Genomic DNA, 21,976 nt, shown 5'->3' with positions numbered 1-21,976 from the left:
CGGAGACGTAAAATAAATGTGATCGTCCACACGAATGCATGACAACGCTGCAAAATGTATGCAAGGCCTGTAAGTGGCGCTGTGGTGCCAAAGCAAAAATAGGCGACGAAATGTTGGGCATGCGCACTAATATTTATACATGGTTGACCTGCGGGTCCATTTTCGTGGGTCAGTCAAATTCAGGTGCTGAACTATGTCATCGATATTGACATATTGCTCTGTTCTTCCTGGAGATATTCCAGAAGAAGAAGATTCTGTTGTAAGCCCGACAGCAGGGTGAGTAGCATGAGCAGCAACCATTCAACACAGTACGGCGCCATTGTTGTTGTGATACTGTGTCGCACATGCGTGTTTGGAGGCGACGCTATGACGCATGCGTGTAAGAAAAAAAATGCGGTTAGAGCTTAAAGATGGAAACGCGAAAATGCCGTTTCAAAATCTTCCCACTCTGAAGGCTGAATAAAAAAAAGATCGTTTACAGACCCCCGAAACGCCGGCTTCGTATGGATGAGAGGCTGGTTTGGTGAAAAATTTGTGCGTTTAGGCCAGGGTTTGGCTTCATGCGGACGGGGCCTAAATGTCTCTCATTGCTCCGCGTTGAATTCTGGGATTCCATTTCTGGTCTTTATAGCATTGCTATGGATCAAATGTCCTCTATGACATAAGCAAGCCCACCCTACTGACACCATTACACACTTAAAAATACTGTACACCTTGCACTGTCCTCTTTGTCCGAAACTTGTGTCTGAAAGGGTGAGACAGACATCATGTCTGAATTTTCAGTGCATTCTTAATGACCGATTTATCTCTGAGAGCCAGATCCGCCCTTTTGGTTAACACCTGAAGAAAAAGGGATAATTTTCCCTGGTTGGCAATAACTGGATGTTAACACCTGCCAGGTATCCAATCTTAAAGGTAAGAAGACTAATGCACCTTGGTGAGTAAGCAGATTCCAGTTATAATAATTTAACTAACAATTATTATTTGGTTTAGCGTTGACTGAAAATATATTAATTATAACTTCCAGTTTAGTTCTCAATATCTTCCTAATCTGTTGGTAAGATTGCACAACAGCGCATTTGAAGACTTGGTGGAAAAGGCAAAGTTCAAATACATTCCCTTAAATTCACCGACATTTTTTTTTTTACACTCGCTTAAGTTGGTTTAGGGTTTTTATGAAGGGGTTAATGTGCAAAACAGGACATGGAAACAGTTTTTTAAATCAACTCTGACAGAGCAAACTTGGACCTCAAATTACTGATCAGCTGGATGTTCCTTATATGTGTGTAAACATGGCTAGAAGCAACACTGCTATTTCGTGTTGGTGGTTGCATAACACGGACAGTAGTCTTTATGGTGGTTGTTTAATTTGTTTCAAACCAAATAGAAACAGCTTATTGGCATTGCCTTTTTTTTCTAACTTTGTAAGTTTGCTTAAAATTCACATGTAAGTTGAATGGAAACAAAGATTACATTTCGCAGGTCAAACAAGGAAAAGGCCTCTCATGTATATTCCTGTGGCTTTTAACTGCTCTTACATATGTGGAATAATAAATCTTCAATTTTAAGATAATTAGTTGTGTTCATGTGTTCAGTCAAACAAAATTTTTTAGTAACATTTTTGCCACAAGTATTACAGGAGAATGGCTTCTCCCCTTTGATGTGTTTTTTTGAGAGCAAATTTTAAAGTCAAGCCTTTTCAACAGGACTTGTAAAAGGCTTCTCGCTAGTGTGGGTTCTTATGTGTCTAGTCAAACGACTTTTTACCACAAAACTTTTCCCACAAATCGTACAAGAAAATGGCTTCTCACCTGTGTGAGTTCGGATGTGTATATAAAGATGATACTTTTGAGTGAAGCTTTTTCCACAGGACAGACATTTGAAAGGCTTCTCACCTGTGTGGGTTTTTATGTGTTCAGTCACACTATTTTTTACAGTAAATCTTTTGCCACAAATTGTACACAAAAATGGCTTTTCACCTTTGTGAAGTTGGGTGTGTCTGTCAAGATAAGATTTCTGAATGAAGCTTTTTCCACAGGACATACATTCAAAAGGCTTCTCACCTGTGTGAAGTCTCATGTGAGAAGCCAAACTACGCTTTTCAATAAAATTCTTGTTACATATAATACAGTAAAAAGGCTTCTCACCTGTGTGAATCCTAATGTGTTTTTTAAGAGCATGTTTTAAGGTGAAGCCTTTTCCACATGACAGACATGTAAAAGGTTTCTCACCTGTGTGAATTCTTATGTGAGTAGTCAAACTGCTTTTCAAAGTAAAACTTTTGCCACAAATCGTACAAGAAAATGGCTTCTCGCCTTTGTGAGTTCGGATGTGTATATGAAGATTAGATTTCTTAGTGAAACGTTTCCCACAGGACAGACATTCAAAAGGCTTCTCACCAGTGTGAATTCTCATGTGTTCAGTCATACTACTTTTTACAGTAAAACTTTTGCCACAAATTGTGCAACAAAATGGCTTCTCACCTGTGTGAGTTCGCATATGATTTTTAAGATTACATTTATTAGAGAAGCTCTTTTCACAGGACAGACATTCATAAATCTTCTGACCTGTGTGAGTTCTCTTGTGAATCATTAAATGTTCTTTTTTTAGAAACTTTTCTCCACATGTCAAACATGGAAAAAGTTCCTCTCCTGTATCTTCGGTTTCCTGCGTCAGAACAAGCTGCTCTTCCTGCTCACTTATGGGGAGCTCCATGGTTTCCTCTTTTGTCCAGGGATGTTCTGTCTTTTGCTGCTCTTCTTTCATCTGCCAAGGTTCTGGTTCCTCTTGGTCCAAACTGGAAAAACCCTCCTGTCCACAGAGCTGCTGGTCCGAGAAAACCTCCTCTTTTTCAACATAATCCTGTAGGTGATCTGGAAAGACAAGCACAGAAGAAAGACTTTCTATTGATGGATAAAGGGCACCTCACATAAAAGCAATCTGGCCTAAATCCACAAAGAATTATTAAGCAAAGTAAAGTGTTTACATCCAACACCACAGTGACTGTCTGGCAAATAAGGGAGTGATGAGACACCCTAGCCTCAGCAGCGCTTCCTGTACACCTCTGCCTGGAAGAGACATACCCCAGCTCAATGTGTCAGAGGCTGAGTAATAAAAAGAAGTATTATGGTGAAATAAAGAAAAATAGGTCTAAAGGATAAGCCATCTGGAAAAGCTTCCTAATTTTTTGCTAAAAATATAGCAATCAGCAGGGCAACAGGGCTATGTTGTTTGTGTTTTTTGTTTTCTTCCTGTAAAAATAGTTTGAACCATAAAGGAAGTGAGTAAGTTTTAAAAAAGATCACAATGTTGATGTTTAGACAGCACTAGAGGCAGGGTGACCTGCAATTCCTGAACGATGAGGTGATCACCTTCAGTCCCTTATATGGAAATGCAGTTACCCATCCTGGAGATGTTAACAGAGGCAAGTTTTTGCTCATCTTGGAACTCTTGTCTGGGTTCCCCTTCACAGAAGAACTCAGCCATATCACTGGAGAGGAGGATACTTGATTTCATTGCAGAAGAAAAATACATTTTATATTTTCTGTCTTGCTGCCATCTTTACTCTGTCAGAGAGTTTGCTAATAAAAGATCATTACACATGTGTAAAAAAAAAACTTTTCTGAGTCATCAATTTTCTGATGGTGTTCTGTAGAGAGGAACAAAAAATGCATCAGAGTTCTATAAAATAAAATAGGTTATTAGGGATCGTCTGAACATAAAATCTCCACAAACTGTGGTTAAACGCCTTCAGCTGTTCCAAAATGCTGCAGCCAGATGAAAATTAAAAAAGAGAGATCATATCTCTCCTATCCTGGCTTCTCTTTATTGACTTCCTGTTAAATCCAGAATAGAATTTAAAATCCTCCTTCTCACATGTGGCTCAGGTTATCCTGAGCTATCTCTATAATTATGCTGCTATAGGCTTAGACTGCTAGAGGACATAGAGATCCCTTTTAATCATTCTGCTTCATTCTTTCTCTATTCCTATATTCCCATTCTGTAGAATTTGTTAGTTCAATCTCTAATGTTATTCTCTCTCTGCTTTTTTCCATTGTAGCGACATCTGGTCTGTTCATGTCTGTTACTGTTTGGCTCACCATCCTGGAGAGAAATATCAGCTGTGCTGCTGCCATCAACACCTTTGTATATAGATATTGGAGTTTGGCCTGTTTTTCAGTGTAGTACTGTTTCTCTGACTGTGATTAACTGGATGTGCTCTCTTCATCCTCTGCTATGGGAGCTGGGTTAAACTTTGTATCTGTTTGACAGGTTGATCTGGTTGAATTGCCTTTGTAAATCGACCTGAAATAACATGATCTGAATTGGGGCTATATAAATAAACTGAATTGATTTGAATTGATGACAGTTGTATGGATCCATTAAGAATACTGTTCTGGCTTGTGTAGTGATGAACTGAAAGAAACCTAAAAAGGAAAAGTAACATGAGTAACAACATTTAAATCCTTGTCTACAGTGATGTAGAGGAGGGTAAAGCTTTCAGTGATACAAATATTAGGTAAGAAATAGAGAGGTGATATGATCTCAGTTAATTTGAGCATAATTTGATAAATATTTTTGTTCTGAATTTGATTCAATGGTTGACATGAACATTACTTTGAGATATGCTGTTCTCAAAACTGTTAACATATGTGGTAACAATCATGTAATCTTTTCTAAAGGTGTGAGATCCACCTGGAAATCCATCATGTCATTAATCTCAACAAGACATGGTTGTAAAACAGCCTGATCTCAATTATTAATTTAACTATAGTCCAAATAAAAAGAGGGTTTTTTTTCATCAACAAAAACACAAACCTCCCACATCAGATGACCTGAACAAGTAGAAGAAAAATATTAAAATATACAAAGACTTAAAATTGAATAAAAATGAGTCGCCCCATCAGGTTAATGTATTTGGAGTCACTGGGTTACATGACCTGGAAGCTATTAAAGAAATATAAAAAATATATAAATAATATAAATGACATATAAAAAGGCTTAAAATTGAATAAAAGTTAGTGTGCCTCATCAGGATAATGTAGTAGAACAATTTAAAACAGATTTAGAGTCAGTGGGACATATGACCTGGAAGCAATTGAAGACATATCAATTTTATTTTATTATAAAAGAAAAAATATATTGTTTAAATTGTAATAAAACTTAATGTAACCCATCAGGCTAGTTTTTCCTGGATAGAAAACTAATCAATATGACTGTATCTTTATTGTCTCTGAAAGTGCCTTGAAATTACATGTTTTGTGAATTGGCACTATGTAAATAAACTGAATTGAATCACCCCTCAGGTCTGCTTCTTATGTACATGCTCTAAGACAATAAGCTATCCCCCTAACAATAGTTGTTAATAATGATTAAATGGGCAATAAATATTAACAAATATGAGCCATACAAGGGGAGGAAAGAGTTACGAGACTGTCACAGCTTCCACCAAGAAGATCTTTGCTCTTTTCCCATTCACCATTTTAATAAAATGTTTAAAAAAAATGTTAATACATTTAAATGTAGTTAGTAAAACATAAGATTTCTCTCTTTAAAAATGTTGTTAGTAGATTTCTTTATCTGCTTATCTGCAATAAATTGATTTACCAACACAAGGATTAAGTAACTCCCTCCAAGTATGTGTTCATATGCCCAGAAATTTATGGAGATTAGAAAGAGTAGCAACAATCTTTCAGTCTGACATATTGATTAGTCTAAAGTCAGTTAATAGTTACATTTCCTTTAAACGTTTAAACCCTATATACGCACGCACCCCCGAAAACTGTAAAGCTACAGAAACTCTTCTGTTTGCAACTTTACATTGCTCAGCAGGTCCTTATTCTCAATTTTTATATCAGTTTTCTGAGTTACTATCTTATTTAGTATAAAATACTGACAAGGTCTTTATAGCGGGGGATTTTAACATTCATGCTGACTTTGAAGGTGATGGCCTGAATGCAGCTTTTAATCCTATCTTAGAAAAAATGCAGCAGGGTCGGGATCACTTCAAGGCAGCAGCACCTGGTAGTGGCTCCTCCAGTGGCAGTTGGATCTAATAGTGACACTTCCGTTGGCACTCTAACTGTCATGCAACGGCAAAAAAAAAACTTCCAGGCTTGTTGCTGCACAGTACACCTGTTATTTTATGACTACTTCGAAATAATTCTTTTATTTATATTATTTCTGATAAAAGCTTGTGGAACTTCCACCAACCACCTACCACAACCTGTCACAATGCCAGCAGTCCAGCCTCCATAACTAATGGCAGGTCCACTGGCACCTAGTGGCAGCTGGATGCCACTACAGCTGCTACAAGGTGTTACTAAGCCAACAGTCCACATGCTGCATTTCTATTGCTGTTTACGGGCAAACGGTTTGATTTTGGGGTGATTTAATGCCTGTTCTATATTTATGTCCAATAAATGAATAAATTCCCATTATTTAATAAACTCTTTTTTATTTTATAAAAAAGTTATAAGGTAACTAATTGTGTGAATGGTTTGACTTGTAATAAGAAAAACAAATGTGGCAATATGAAACAAATCAAATGAATCCGCTGGCACACTTATGAAGTCAGTGGCCCCTGGGTACCACGAAGATGCCACGATAATGCCAGAGTATGCCAGGATGCTACCAAGATGCCAGACCGGCTGTAAAAGTGTCAACAGCCCACGGTGGTGGCTGCAGTTTTCGTTTAAGTAATGCTGATTATTGGCAAATCATACTTACATACTTAGTAAATAAGTAAATAAATAATTACTTTCTATTGATGGTGTCATTTTTCAATTAATAAAAACTGTTAGACCCAGAATGTGAAGTGACAGTATACTGCTGATGTAAACTATATGTTCTAATAGCATTTTATGTATATGACGTGCTGAAAGGACGGCAAAGACTCACTGCACAAATAGCCAGCTTATTAAGAGCTTATTGCGAGTTGTTACAGAAAAGAAAAAAAATCACTTAAAAAGACGCCGGTACTCCTTTTCCAGAATTTATTGGAAAAGGCACAGAAAGTGTTTGCACATTGGCTACTACAATTTAATTATTGTTTCTCAAACCTTGGAAAAACAGAGCAGAAATTTTTGTAGTTATTTTTCTTTTTAAAAACAAAAGTAAAAATTTCGGGCTGGAGAGCTGTCATCTTAATTACCCTCCCAATTCTGCATGGCCTTAAGGGTTTCATTTTGATCTCGGTTGACCATATTAAGCACTCTAAGAAATTCCAAAAAAGTGGAAAAAAAAAAACTATTTTGTTTTCCAAATTTTCAAGCGTGGACAATAAAGTCCAGAGGTTTGTATTTTTTTTTTTTTTTTTTTTACATTTTTTTTTTAATGACTGGGATGACTGATAATCTTCATCAGCATTCTCTGGGAAATATAACTGTATCCCCAGAAGTCATTTTGAGGATACAAAAAAAGACATTGGGGCTGCCTGGTACCCGCTTCATCACCGTGGCAAGTTATTGAAATCAGCGGCAGGTTGTCTGGTACCTCTACCCAGCCATGGCACCGGATTTGCACCTGCTGTTTCACACAAAATGTCTGATCTACACAGGTTGACAGTTATTAACACCAACTCAGATGGGAAGTCTAAAATCTTCAAATTTAGATCGATCCATCTATCTATATAGATCTGTCATGGCGCGTTTAGACCAAAGGTGGTGACAACACTGAGTGCAGTGCATTCACATAGAATCCCTATACAAACCGCGCAGTGAAGGTCGATGAAGCGGCAAACTGTAAACTCCACACGTTGAGAGCGCCCATTGCTCCGCCGTTACCTTGTGCTACTACATAGAGCAGAGCTGTAGTCAAACAGCAGCAATTTCCTATTAATTCACTAGGCAGCCAATCAGAGACAGGATGAAGGCTACGCTTTTTTCACTTAAAATGGAATACAGATATAATATTAACAATGGTAGAAATATTTTTACTACTTATAGTAATAATAATAGAACTGTAATTGCATCTCTGCATTCCCTAGGGGAGCAGTGGGCTGCCATTGTGTGGCACCCAGGGAGCAGTGTGGGGTTAAGGGTCAGGGACCAAGAGTGGAGACTTTGGGGATAGACTTGGGTACTTGCAAACTTCTTAGAGAACAAGTGCATTGCTCTAACCACTAGGCCAACACTCCCCCATATTTATGTGGCTTAAAAAAAAAAAAGCCATTTTACTTTAGTCATAGAAACACTGCACGTCCCCAATCACCTCCAGCACAGAGCCCATCTGTCACTGCCCACTGCCCAGTATCTGTGCTTTCTGAGGGGGTAGATTTATCAGGAAGTCCCACCGAATCAGAGCTGCATCTGGATGAACCAAAGAGGACATTTTTTCAAAGCTTTTGGGGCTTATCCCAAGAATGATGGTCTCCCCAAGACAATTCAAGTTTTTGTTTTTTTTACAAGGAAAGATTTAGCAGCAGTCCGTGATGTTAAGTTTCACAAATAGTGAGACCTTGAAAGGAAATGACATGGGGTTGCCAGGGGTAACGGTAGATCAAAAGCATTCCAGCCACTAAATGAGGTAAACTTTCCCACTGTTATATTAAGTACCAGCACAAGTATGACATGTGATCTTAGGCAATAAGTTTATATAAAGAAACAAGCGCAGCACTAACGTCAGCTGGGAGAATGACATCATCAGTCATAATTAAAGATATTTTTATCTTAAAAACCAGATCAGCACAATGACAGTTTTACCCGTACAAATGAAGCAGCACTGAAAAAGTAGGCTAGACGATTTTGATTCAATTCAGAGCTTAATGGGTGGATAAGGGACCTCTGGGTGACCTAAAGAAAAATCTTTAATATCTTTCAATTCACAGTTTAATATACTGTGCAGATTCGACTCACCTGGTTCAGTGACAGAACAAATACATGAAATAGAGATGACTTGATGGCTCCGCATTAACCTCATAACAAAGAAACACATCATAACCGCTGATGGTTCAAGATGGACTTTATTGGTCCATCAGGTATTCACATTTTCTTTAAAGTCTTACCTGCCAACTCCAACTTTCTTTCAAAGAGCTAGAAACTAAATATGAAATATTTAAATTTGCCAAACAATTACCACAGAAAACAAAGGAAGACACATTCCCTAAATCATCATCTGAACATTTTAATACCATTAAACAATTTATATTACAGCTTTAGGTTGTATGTAAATATCAGAAAAAAAGACATGAAAAAAGATCATTTGTAACCTAAATGAAACAATACATATTTTATAATAAATTAAGTTATTTCTACTCACTATATCAATATAGAAATTATTGAATTAAAGGGAAACTTCCACCACAGAAAATAATAATTTGCATCAAGTAAAAAAAAAAAATGTCTGAAGTGAAAAGAACAAAATGAAAAAGAATGAAAATGACACCTTAGCTAGAAAAAGGCTTTTAATCAGTCAGCTTCTCATGTAATGAGGTGAAGGAGTTTCTAGATGGACATTTTATCACAAGTAAAACATGGAAAACACCTCTACTGTTCATTCCTGTGGTTTCTTATGTGAAGCAATATCTCTCTCTTTTTAGTATTATTTGTTTCATTTGTCATTGAGGAAAAATTGGTCTCACATGAATCGCCATGTGTTGAGTCAAATTATCCTCTCTAGTAAAACTTTTGCTACAAATTGTACAGGAAAAAGGTTTCTCCCCTGTGTGAATTCTGACGTGTCTATCAAGATGAGATTTCTGATTAAAGTTTCTTCCACAGAACAAACAAGAAAAATGTCTTTCATCTGAATGAGTTTTCATGTGAAAAGTCAAATGACTTTTTGTGGTAAATGTTTTGCCACAAATTATACAGGAAAAAGGCTTCTCACCTGTGTGAGTTCTGAGGTGTGTATTAAGATGAGATTTCTGAGTAAAGCTTTTTCCACAGGAACGACATTCGAAAGGCTTCTCACCTGTGTGAATTCTCATGTGTTCAGTTAAATTACCCTTTAGAGTAAACTGTTTGCTACAAATAGTACAGGAGTAAGGCTTCTCACCTGTGTGAATTCTCATGTGTTCATTAAGTCCAGATTTAAAGATAAAGGTTTTTCCACAGGACAGACATTCAAAAGGCTTCTCGCAAGTCTGATCTCTTGTGTGTTTGGTCAAATTACTTTCTAAAGTAAACCTTTTGTTACAAATAGAACAGGAAAATGGTTTCTCACCTGTAGGAAGTCTGGTGTGTGTAACAAGATTTGATTTCTGAGAGAAACTTTTTCCAGAGGACAGACTTTCATTAATGTTCTCGCCTGTGTGGGTTCTCATGTGATCCATTAAATGTTCGTTTTTAAGAAAGTTTTCACCACATGTCAAACATGGGAAAGTTTCCTCTTCTTTATCTTCAGCCTCCTGCTTCAGAACAAGCTGCTCTTCCTGCTCACTAATGAGGATCTCCATGGTTTCCTCTTTTGTCCAGGGATGTTCTGGTTCTTGCTGCTCTTCTTTTATCTGCAGAGGTTCTGGTTCCTCTTGGTCCAAACTGGAATCCCTCTCCTGCTGGTCAGAGAAATCCTCCTCTTTTCCAACATAATCCTGCAGGTGGTCTGGAGAGACAAACACAGCAGAAAGACTTTCTATTGGTGGTTAAATAAGGGACACTTCTCTTTAATCATCCTTTTTTTATCCAACTACATCTCCCAGCATGCACTGCAGCTCTGACATTACAATCACAGGTTTGGACCCAAATTTTATCTTTAAACCTTTAGATTACCTCTGAAGACAACACGTTTTTCTTTCATTTTTCCAGTTCATCCAATCTTATTTTACATTCATTGATAAAATAAGCATCTGTACGTCTATTTCCATCATAGAATACATGATGTATGTACATGTACATGATCATCAATGAAATATCAGTATCCAACTAACTTAAATGTAGATCTATGTTTTGATTATCAATCTAATAGTGCAAAGACATGAGAAGTACTGAGCTTGATTTTTGTAGCTAAACATTAGGTTTTAATATTTAAGTGAACTTAAATTTTTTTATCTGGAGTGAGCGAGGATCATGTGGGGCGACCACTACTGGGTGTTTAACATGATGAATATAATTTCCTCAGTTTTTATTTATTTATTTATACATAAAAGTTGTTTAAACTTGTTTAAGCCTCACTGTTTATTTAAACACATTTTTCTTTATAAAATCAGTCATCTGTTTCTGTTATAGTGTGAGCTTAAAGGAGTAATCTTTACCATTTGGATAGTCTTTTCATTAGACCACTAAGCTACAGAATTGACATGAAGGTTTACTCAGAATTGTGCATCATTCACCTTGTCATTAAAACTTTCTCTGTAGTTGGCTCAGAATTTTTTTTCCTTGTCATTAATGAAAAACTATTTGGTTTCAGCAACAAGAGAAGGAAGCTTAAGGGCAACATTGCATATATGAAGGCAGAGACAGAGTGCTGGAGGCAGGCACCAGCCCCACAGTGAGACTGCCTGATGAGCCAGAGAAGATAGATGGATATGCTTAGATTTAAATCTCATTTCAGTTGGAAAATGTGTTTTTTTAGTTGATTTCTTTTCATTTCAAGAAACTTTATGTCGACAATGTAGCTCCACAGATGTTATTCTATCTTTTATGGGAATGACAGTTTTCTGTTGGTTGAGTCTAAAATTTTAGAATTTTAGCTTAAGAGCATCATGGTCAATATCAGTGTTTGATCATAGTTCTTTATTTGCTTCAAAGTTACTGCTTTTATTTTTGCATTTAAATCTCTTAGCAGTTTTAATAATATTGATGTGTACATTTTAGGAACTCGCTGAATATTGAACTAATTTACACATTTTCTTTTTTTTTTTGCAGAAAATAAACAAATGGTTCAGTGCATTTAAATATTCTTAGTGGGGTTAAGAGTAATAGAATTTTCTGATAGGATCTATGTTTCTTGCCAAGCACAGCCACTCATACATTTTTATTACTACATACAGAAACATTTATACAGGTATGCACAAATATACATTGATATTGATTATCTATTCTTCAGAAGCACAGTGTTTACATTTGTAAAAACACTGTACAAAACAGTAATTTATTTATTCTTTATATATTTATGTGAATGTTACTTTTACCCATGTTTTAGCTGCTTTGTTTTTATGTATACTATTTTACTTAAAACATTTAGCCCTTTGGTTGGCTGTGGTTGTTTTTATTTGCTGAACAAATAAAATTAGATTTTTTTTTTTTAACTGTCACTTATTCTATTATTATGCACTTTGTTAGGTCCAAATTGTGTGACCACTTTTGCTGTATCACCACTATTTCCCCACTGTGGGAGTTTCTATTCTATGTAGTGTATATCTGCTGTTTATTTAGTGATGTCTTCCAAAGCTCTGATGCCTTCATGAAGTTCTCCCTCCAGCCCTGATGTCAACAGTCTGCTGATTTAAAAAAAACACGCTGCAGTGCTGAGGCATCCTTCTACTGTTCTGCTTAAAGCAGCAGGTTAGCGAAGCAGGATGACCTCCCCAAGATGGTGGCCGTAATTTTCTGCGCCGCTCTTATATTATGTCTATGATAGCGACGGCTTTCTCCGATTGCAGTGAATTCGGAGCGAAGAACAGGTTTAACAGGAGCAAATTACTAACTAGACCGCAGTTATTAAACCCCAATGCTGGAAGTGAGCGAGCTGACCGTTGTAAGATGGCCGCCAGCCGGAAGTTAGCTTTAGCTTAGCATCTTGATCTCCTCTAAGCAGTTTTCCAATCAGATGATGCTAAAATCCACAGTGTGCATAATCAGGGAATCGTTTCTATCAGGTGTTTCCTACCTATCCGGTGTAAGATGATCTGGGGGATCCTGGTGAAATCCAGCAGTAGATGTTGATCGTCCATCTTTTCCTCCGAATTGACCAAACTCCCTTTAAACTCCGTGAATGTTTCCTCAGCAGGAGTTAACTGCTCGATGATAAACTCTCCTTGAAGCTGGACTGAAGACATTCTCACTGCAAACACTCCCAGATTATCAGCCTCTCTACAATGACTCCACACACAAGCTAAGCTAATGCTACTAATGCTACCCGATCCCTGCCAGCAGCTCATTGCGCATGCGCAGCTACATCTACATCCTGGTCACCCTCTGGCTATTGATATTGGTTGAAATGGAAAAACAAGGAGTTTGGTTCAGCAATATTTAGATACAAAATACCTGGATTTGGATTTGTTGAAGTTTATATGGATGCATCAAAAGATTCAATAACAGGAATGGTGTTTAGTTTGTAGTTCCAGAATTTAATTTTAAATCAGGTCAAAGAATCAGTGAGGGAGTTTTAGGGAACAGAGGAGAAATGTTTGTGATATACTGTATTTAGAATGGATTGAAGAAATCCATCCACTCAGAGGTTTAGTTTGTCCTGATTCTAGTTCATCGTTATATTCATTCCATCATTCAGACAGCAGACCTGATATCTAATTAGAAATTTAGCAATTAATTAAAGCCATGGTATTAATAGTTTCTTTTATATGGATTCCTTCTCATATAGGAATAGAAGGGAATGAGATGCTGAGAAATATGCAAAACAAGCTACTAAAAGCAGTCACATTTATATAATAAAACCATTTACTAAAGGTGAAATGAAATCAGTAATTAAGCTAAAGGTTAGAGCAAGATGGCAGAATTATTGTGAAGAAGAAAGAAGTGGAAGATGGTGTTAAAAAGTTGGAATTATGAGGAAAGGCTGCTAACCAACCAATGGGCAGAAGGTGACCCTCTAGGACACACCTTTCCTAATTTGCATAATGAGGCAGAATGCAGACAGAAATGTACATACAACAGGCAGAAATAAATATAGTGTTGAAGTAATAAATAGGATAAAAAACACAAAGGAAGAATAAACCACACAAAAATGTTATTACATGCACAAAAATAAATACTTAAAAAAATAAGTAATAAATAAATAAAGTTGAAGATTATAACGGGCAATAAATAAGTAAATTAATTACAAAGGAAAAAAAGAAAGAAGCTAATTAAAAGAGATACATTTGAATACATTTATCTCTCACTGTATAATTTAATTTCTATCAAAATGTAATTGTTTGTGGTATTTTTAGGGGGGAATTAACTGCATGCTTATTTATTTTTGGGGCATTTATCTATTCCTGTATTTATTTATAATTATGGCAGGATTGGTCCTCCATACTATTTGATCCCACAGGTTTAAATAGAGCTTTAATTAAATTAGGGAAACATGATACACAGAAATGGGATTTTTCTTTTCAAGAAGGAACAATGGACATGGACCGTAAATCAGAGGGTTAGTCTCTATTATTGAGATATCTTAAAAAAGACTAATTTGATAAACAGGATTTAGTTTTTAGTTTTCTTTTGTAGAAATAATTGTAGGATATTGTATTAGTTCATACGCGATCCTTATTCCATTTCAGTTGATGGCGGTAATGCACCAAAAGTGGTTTGCCAACCACCAAAAAACACAGGAAGAAGAAGAAGGGAGTCTGGCGATGGTATTCGCTCACCCTCTACTGGTTCGGTTCAGAGGCCGATAGTCTGGTTTTCTTTTCGACTGGCCGACAATGAGGAAATGTTTTTGACAGGAGGCAGTTAACAGAGAAGATCGATAGCAGTTGGCATAAACTGGTTCGGGGAAATGGACTCTGGCGACTGGACACCCGTGGGTAACAGGAGAAGAGGAGCAGGGGCAAATAGGAGACGCGATTTAGGGTGGATGTTGAGTCAAGGAAGTAAACGTAGTTTGGAAGTTCTGATGAAGGCAGTGGGTTTGTGCAGAAAAGAGCTGCAAGAGAAGAATGTAAAATCATCTTCAAATTTAGAAAAGAAGATGAGAATGTGGGTTTATGTCCGATAGCAGTATCCAGGGAGTTGAAAAAGAAGCTGGGAGATGTGGAAATGGCGAAGATTTTCAGAGACAGAAGCCTGTTGATAACATGCAAAACAGAGGAACAGCAAAACAAAGCCTGGCAAGTTGAAAGTGTGTATGAAAATAATTAGTGAGAAAAAGACTGTGGGTGAGAGTAGAGTTACAATGGGGGTGATAACAGGGATACCTGCAGAAGAAGACCTGGACAAACTAAAGCACAGTATTAGTGGAGGCAAGTAGAATTAAGAGACTGATGAGAACAATAAACGGTAAAAGGGTTGATCTCACATTAGTATCAAATTCATTATCAGGAATTTGTACATTTGTAGTCAGAGGATCAACAGTAGGAAGTGACCATTATACTATAGTAACAATAGCAGGATTGAGTCTAGAGGAATATGAAACGGTAGGTTTGAATAAATGGTCATTTAGTAATGCTAATTGGTAAAAAATTTAAGAATATTAGTGATCAAGAAATGAAAAAAATGAATAGAAATTAAGATGTTGAAAATGTAAGTGTTTAATTTTATAGAGTTGTTCTACAGGCTGCAGAGAAATCGGTAAAGAAAAAGTCAGGTAAGCATAAAAGTAAGATTGTACCATGGTGGACAAAGGAATGTCAAAAAGCGATTAAAATCTTGAAATAAAGATTTTTAAATCATTATTAGGAATCGCTGTTTTCAAAACAAATGTAGGGAGAACCATAAAAAATGCAAAGAAAGAATACTGGAAGAAATTTTGTTGCTCAGTAGGAAGGGAGACAGACATTGGTAAAATATAGGGGGTGATAAAAAGATAGTGTGGTTACCCAGTCTTAAATGATGGACAAACAATAGCAGTGAGAGATGAGGAGAAAGCAGAGATGCTGGCTAAAACTTTTGCAACAATTCAAAGCTCAAGTAATAATAGTGAAAGAGGGGAAAAAATGAGGGAAAAACAGCGGCGTAGGAAGCGGGGGGGACGGGGGGGACATGTCCCCCCCAATATAAAAGCCAGGTGGATATGTCCCCCCCAAAAATTGTACCGCAAAATATTAGATTTTGACAATTTTTTAACTATCGTGCTTTTATTTTGAAGGCGCAGCATAGCGTTACGTCACTGTACTCCCCCTCCCCTCTGTGAACTGTTGAGTGTTTGAGCACGCAGACGGGAGGGAAACAGCGATACAGAAAGTCAGAAACTTGTTAATGAGGTAAAATGGTCTGTCGGGAATGCTGCTATGAATAGTGCTTATTTATAACGTCTTGTTGTCAGTTCACTTTCATATATAGAAACAATCTTTTTGGTTTAGGCATCTTAGACTTGTAGGAAGAGGATTAGGGCCACTGAAAAACGTTAACTGATTTTTAATTTTTTTTAGTTTAACATGGGGGGAAAAGTCAGAATTCTGACTTTTTTCTTCTGACTTTTTTCTCGGATTTCTGACTTTAATCTCAGAATTCTGACTTTTTTCTCAGAAATCTGACAGATCATTAATATTTCTAATCAATTTAGAGTTTTTTTTTTGGTGGTTGGGGGGGGGGGGGGGGTACTATACAGATATATAAAAACAAGAAGGTCTAACTAAAAAAATAACCAGAATATATGTTTAGAGTAAAGATTGACTACTTGTGTTTACACAAGCACACAATTTCAAATCTGCTGAGCTTGCTGTGCAAGAAAATGTAAAATATACGTATAAAGAAATATAACAGGAAGTACTGCTAAAACAAACTAAATGTTAAATAATGTAGATATTGGTTTAAAAAATTCTTCAGATTTGGAAATTTGGAAGGAATACATAATTCTGAAATTAATCCACAAATCTGGTAAAAAATAAATAAAAAATAAAAGTTGCACTTTTTTACTTGAGGAATTTGTTGAATAACTTCATAATTATGAGTTTAACTAGTTGGAGGTAATGCTACACTTCTCTGCTTACTGTCCTGCTCATAAAAGGTAAACATTATAAACCCACCATTAATTTTCTACACTATTTGGAAAACACAACACAAATGTAATATAACATAAGTATGTTTAACAACAAACATGTTAGCATCAAGCCATAGCCATGTCTGTTTTAGAGACTAGCTCTCTTGTTTTAATGACCTTCTGCTCCTCCATTAATGAGGGGACCCCTCGGGCACGTAAAAAGTTGCCTAATTTCGTCATTTTCCACCATGTGTCACTGGCCACCTCAAACAACTCACATCTTTGTCAGTGAAGCTGAGTGCTCCACATCTCTGCCTTCATGGTAACCATCTACATTAAGATCCAAAATTCTGAGAAAAAAAGTCAGAATTCTGAGATTAAAGTCAGAATTCTGAGAAAAAAAAGTCTTAATTCTGAAAAAAAAAGTCAGAATTCTGACTTTTTTCCCGTATTAAACTGAAATAAAATATAAAAATCACTTAACTTTTTTTTTTTCCAGTGGCCCTAATCCCCTTCCGTAGTCTTGGGATGATCACTCATCCAATATTTAACTGCTAACTTTCTCTAGACGTTTGCCACGCTAGCCAAAATGTTTTTTTTATATATTTTTTTTTATATCTCATTTCAGTACAATGCCACCACCAACTAAAAGGCTGAAACAGCAGTAGGACTTACTCAGATTTTTTTAAAAGAGAAACGTCAGTGTGAGTTACAGTCACCTTACACAACTTGTGTTGAAATTAGCCTGGTCTGGGCGTGCGTTTTACAAGGATTTTTTATTTTTTGCGTGGTTTTGATTCGCCGAAATGGACAGATGTTATACCTGCCGCGCTCCTGATCGTTAGTTAAAACCACAGGGAGAATTAATTCTAATTCTTAGCAGCGGCGGCCGCATTGGTCGTGCAGCGGACTGCTGCACAACCACTAATTAACCAACTAATTAACTTCTGCATCTTTATTTCCTAAGATAAACTGCTGGCTCCTCTTTTTACACTATAAACAGATTAACACAACATTGACAACTCTGTAGTTTTCTCTGTTCTGTACTGCAAATTGGAATTAAAGGCGCCATTTCTACCAAAGGTCTGGACAGACTGGCGACCTGTCTAGGGTGTACCCCGCACCAGCACCTCCCGACCCCACTAAGGGACAGGGTGTACAGAAAATGGAAGGATGGATGGATTTCTACCAAAGGTTGATAATGCGTTTTTGAACCAGATGCTTCAAAGCGCCCTGTCCATAATTCTTCAACACACTGTCAGCTCCCTCTGTCAGTCAACCTATATAAATTCATTTTTGACCATTATTGCAAGTTTGACAAAATAAAACATATCAAACTTTGCACTTCTGTGGCCTACTGAATTGTTTTTAATCAAACTGAAATATTTGATTTTCTAGTGCGTATGCGGACACTGAATATGCCAAGGGCTGAAGCCCTTGAAAGACATCTCCCTTTGCTTAATAAAAGACTCCAGTCATTTTGTTTGGTGATGTGCTCACATCTTATGAACAAATGCATTATGTTAATTTTAAATGCATTATTTTTGCAAACACATTTATAAAGGAATAAAGTAAAAGATTAAATAGCCTTTTTTTAAGTAGCGTACTTAAGATATGTTTCTGTTGAATATTTACGAATCTCAGATTTCCGACATGTGTCCCCCCCAATTGTAAACATATTCCTACGCCCTTGGGGAAAAACATCGAGGGAGAATGAAGAGTTACAACAAGAAGATTCTAATGACTTATTAAACAAATCTTTTACAATGATAGAACTAAAACACGCTCTCCAGAAAACCAAGATGTCAGCACCAGGAAACGATCAGATTTGTTATGAAATGATAAACAAACTCAGTGAAAATTCAAAGAATGTATTACTAGAACTATATATTAAAGTATGGGAGAATGGGAAACTGCCACAGAGCTGGAAGGAGGCTGTGGTGATGCCAATTCGCAAACCAGGAAAAGATTCTACAAAACCCATGAAATTACAGACCAATCGTTTTAACATCAAACATATACAAGATAATGGAGAAAATAATAAATGAAAGCTTAACATACTAGATTGAAACGAAAGGATATGTAGCCAAATACCAAAGTGGTTTTAGGAAAGGAAGAAATACAATGGACCCAGCTGTATGTTTACAACATGAAATTAGAAAAGCACAAGTAAACAAAGAAAGTGTAGTGGCTGTCTTCTTTGATATAGAGAAGGCATACAATATGCTGTGGGGAGAAGGCTTGTTATTTAGACTGTCTCAATTAGGTAGTAAAGAATGTATATATATAGAGAGAACAATATATTGTAGAGAACGGAACACCTCAAGGAAGCATAATAAGTCTGTTATTATTCTCCATAATGATCAATATGTTTTCAGGGAAATGGGGAATGGGATGAGTTTTTCGCTTTTTGCCGATGACGAGGCTATTTAGAAGAGGGAAAGAAATCTCAAATGTATTGTAAGTAAACTACAGGATGCTATTACAAAAATAGAGGAGTGGTCATATGAACAAGGTTTTAAATTCTCTGTAGAAAAAACAAAGGCAATGTTTTTCACAAAGAAAAGAATTGGTACTGACGTCAAACTAAAGTTGTATAATAAAGAATTAGAGATAGTAAAAACATTTAATTTTTTTCGGGTTATGGTTTGACGAGGGAATATCATTGGGTGTACATATCCAGAAAGTACTGGACCAATGTAGGAAGGTGTTGAATGTTATGAGATGTTTGGTGGGAAGTGATTGGGGAGCTGCTGTGTTGGTTCACTGTGTTTTATCAAGGGCAGGGTCAATTCAGATAGCTAGCAGGAGATTTTGCACTTCATGCTTCCATCTGCTGAAAAGTTTTATGGAGATGAAAATTTTATTTTTCAGCACGACCTGACACATGCTCACAGTGCCAAAAACACTGATAAATGGTTTAATAACCATGGAAACACTGTGCTTGATTGGCCTGCCAACACTCCTGACCTGAACGCCATAGAGAATCTCTTGGATATTGTGATGAGAAAGTTGAGCGACGTGGATGAGCTAAAGGTTGCTATTAAAGAATCTTTGGCTTCCATAACACCTCAGCAGTGCCACAGGCAGATGGCCTCCATGCCACGCCACGCCACACATTTCTGCAAAAGCATTCCTGACAAAGTATTGAGGAAATAACTGTACATCATTATTTGAGGGTTGACTTTTTGTATTAAGAACGCTTTTCTTTATTGGTCGGATTGAAAACGCTAATTTTGTGAGATAGGAATTTTGGGTTTTCATGAGCTGTATGCCAATATCATCCATATAAAGACAATAAAAGAACTTAAATATTTTAGTTAGAGTGCAAAGAATCTAAAATATATGAATGTTCAAGTTTTATCATTACATTATGGAAAATAATGAACTTTATCACAATATGCTAATATTTTAAGAAGGAGCTGTACAGGCATATGTTAATAATTACTACAGCTTCATCCAGATATATAAAGATGCATCAAAGAGTTTAGTTAACAAGATAGGAGTATCTTTTATTGTCCATGAGTTTCATATTATAATAGAAAAGAGAACCAGTGCTGATATATCAGTATACACAGCAGAAATGCGAGCAATTCCATTTGCAGTACAATGGGCAGAGGAGATAAGACCTCTGAGAGTGAATATTTGTTCATATTCATCCTCATCAATAATCAGTTTACAGAGAAGTCACTCAGATAGCAGAGCAGATATTTTGATTGGAATCCAGCAAACATTATACAGATTTCAAAAGCTGGGCATAACAGTCATATTTTTATGGTTACCAGCACACAGGGGAGTTAAAGGAAATGAAATGGCAGATAAGTCTGCAAAGGAGGCTACAACAAGAGAAGCCATCGATGTGTCAGTTAAAATTAGTAAGATGGAAACAAAGAACATCATTAAACAGAGGCTGAAGGAAAGGTGGCAAAAGTAATGGAAAGAAGAGAGGAAAGGATGGTGGTTTTACATGATTCAGAGGAGAGTGGGAGAAATGAGATGTGAAGTAAGGAACAGAAGAGAAGAAACAATTAAATCAAGACTTAGATTTGGGCATACAGCATTAAACAGTACTTTATTAAAAATAGTAAGCAACATAAGACAATCTAACATGTACACTGTAAGAAGTATGTAAGAAAAAGGTGGGAATTGGTTCAAAATCTTAATAAAGACAGCATACACTTTAATTTAATAGAAATCTAAAGAAACTAAAGAAATAAGTGTTATGAAATAGTTTTTCATTATCTTAGATTAATCAGTGTAATTGGGAGGATTTGGATCTTAGTTTGGTTTTATTGGTTTTGTTAATTTTGTTTTGTTCAGTATGAGTTAGTAGCCATTCAGATCCAAACTCCATGGATCTTAGGAAAGGAAAATTTTTGATAGACAACACCAAAGATTGATCAATCCGGCCTGTTTTTATACAGGTCAGTTTTCCCATTTCATGATTTTTTTTCCAGGATCCAGTTCTAGGATCCCATTCCAGAATCAGTCTCCAGGACTCTGAATGTCTGGTGGACCAGACTGGGGAGTTAGACTTATTTTAATCTGAAAAACTCACACGAAAAGAAAAGACAATTAGGAGAAATTTATTAACACAATTACTTTGTCTTTGGGGCTCAGACCTCGGCAATTAATTTTGATAGATATGCATAAACAGGAGCAAAGAATAGGGCTGTTTCCCCTCCAGGCCTGAAACTGGTGGTGGAGTGGAGATAGATGAAATTGGTCAGTCTGTAGACTGCTGGTTAGTGAGATGGTATGCTGAGCTTAATGGGGAGATCCAGCGGATTGCGTGAGCTTCACTTCCTCCAGCAGTCAAACTTAAGAATTCTCTCTTATTTAATTTGTTTATTTATTCAATCATGCTAATATCCATATAAGTAATATATGTTACACATAACATTTTATTGAATTGTTATATTCAATTCAATTCAGTTTATTTGTATAGCGCCAAATTCACAACACATGTCATCTCAAGGCACTTTACAGTTCAACCAGATCATACAGTCAAATTGATACAAAGTTTTCTATCTAAGGAAAACCAGTTGATTGCATTGACTCATTGACTCAAATACAATCCCTCACACTAAGCATGCTTGTAGCGACAGTGGAGAGGAAAAATTCCCTTTTAACAGGAAGAAACCTCCAGCAGAACCAGGCTCAGTGTGAGCGGCCATCTGCCGAGGCCGACTGGGGTTCAAGGAGACAGAAGCAGAGACACAAAAAGCAGCTG

The 21,976-nt window shown here is 36.6% G+C and overlaps 1 protein-coding gene across 1 annotated transcript; it reads right to left on the bottom strand.

Moving 5' to 3' along the window:
• Nucleotides 1–1,039: 1,039 nt before the first annotated feature.
• LOC119774645 (gastrula zinc finger protein XlCGF57.1-like) lies at nucleotides 1,040–10,505 on the bottom strand. Its single transcript, XM_038272276.1, has 2 exons — nucleotides 10,165–10,505; nucleotides 1,040–2,873 (listed from the first exon to the last, which is right to left on the bottom strand). The coding sequence occupies exons 1-2, from the start codon at nucleotides 10,394–10,396 to the stop codon at nucleotides 1,690–1,692; spliced, it is 1,416 nt and encodes a 471-aa protein (XP_038128204.1). The 5' UTR covers nucleotides 10,397–10,505; the 3' UTR covers nucleotides 1,040–1,689.
• Between the last annotated feature and the right edge of the window lie 11,471 nt (nucleotides 10,506–21,976).

The sequence above is a fragment of the Cyprinodon tularosa genome, unplaced genomic scaffold (assembly GCF_016077235.1).
Source record: "Cyprinodon tularosa strain WSP-4 unplaced genomic scaffold, ASM1607723v1 ctg820, whole genome shotgun sequence".
NCBI classification, from domain to species: domain Eukaryota; kingdom Metazoa; phylum Chordata; class Actinopteri; order Cyprinodontiformes; family Cyprinodontidae; genus Cyprinodon; species Cyprinodon tularosa.
The sequence above is the reverse complement of the archived record's forward strand: the minus strand, read 5'-3'. Positions and strand labels throughout refer to the sequence as shown.

Excerpts from the sequence above, each read along its gene's own strand:
- LOC119774645 (XM_038272276.1), bottom strand. The coding sequence starts at position 10,396 with ATGGAGATCCTCATTAGTGAGCAGGAAGAGCAGCTTGTTCTGAAGCAG. Across the intron at positions 2,874-10,164 it reads ACACACCAGACTTCCTACAG|ATCACCTACAGGATTATGTT; the intron begins GTGAGAAACCAT and ends TTGTCTTTCCAG.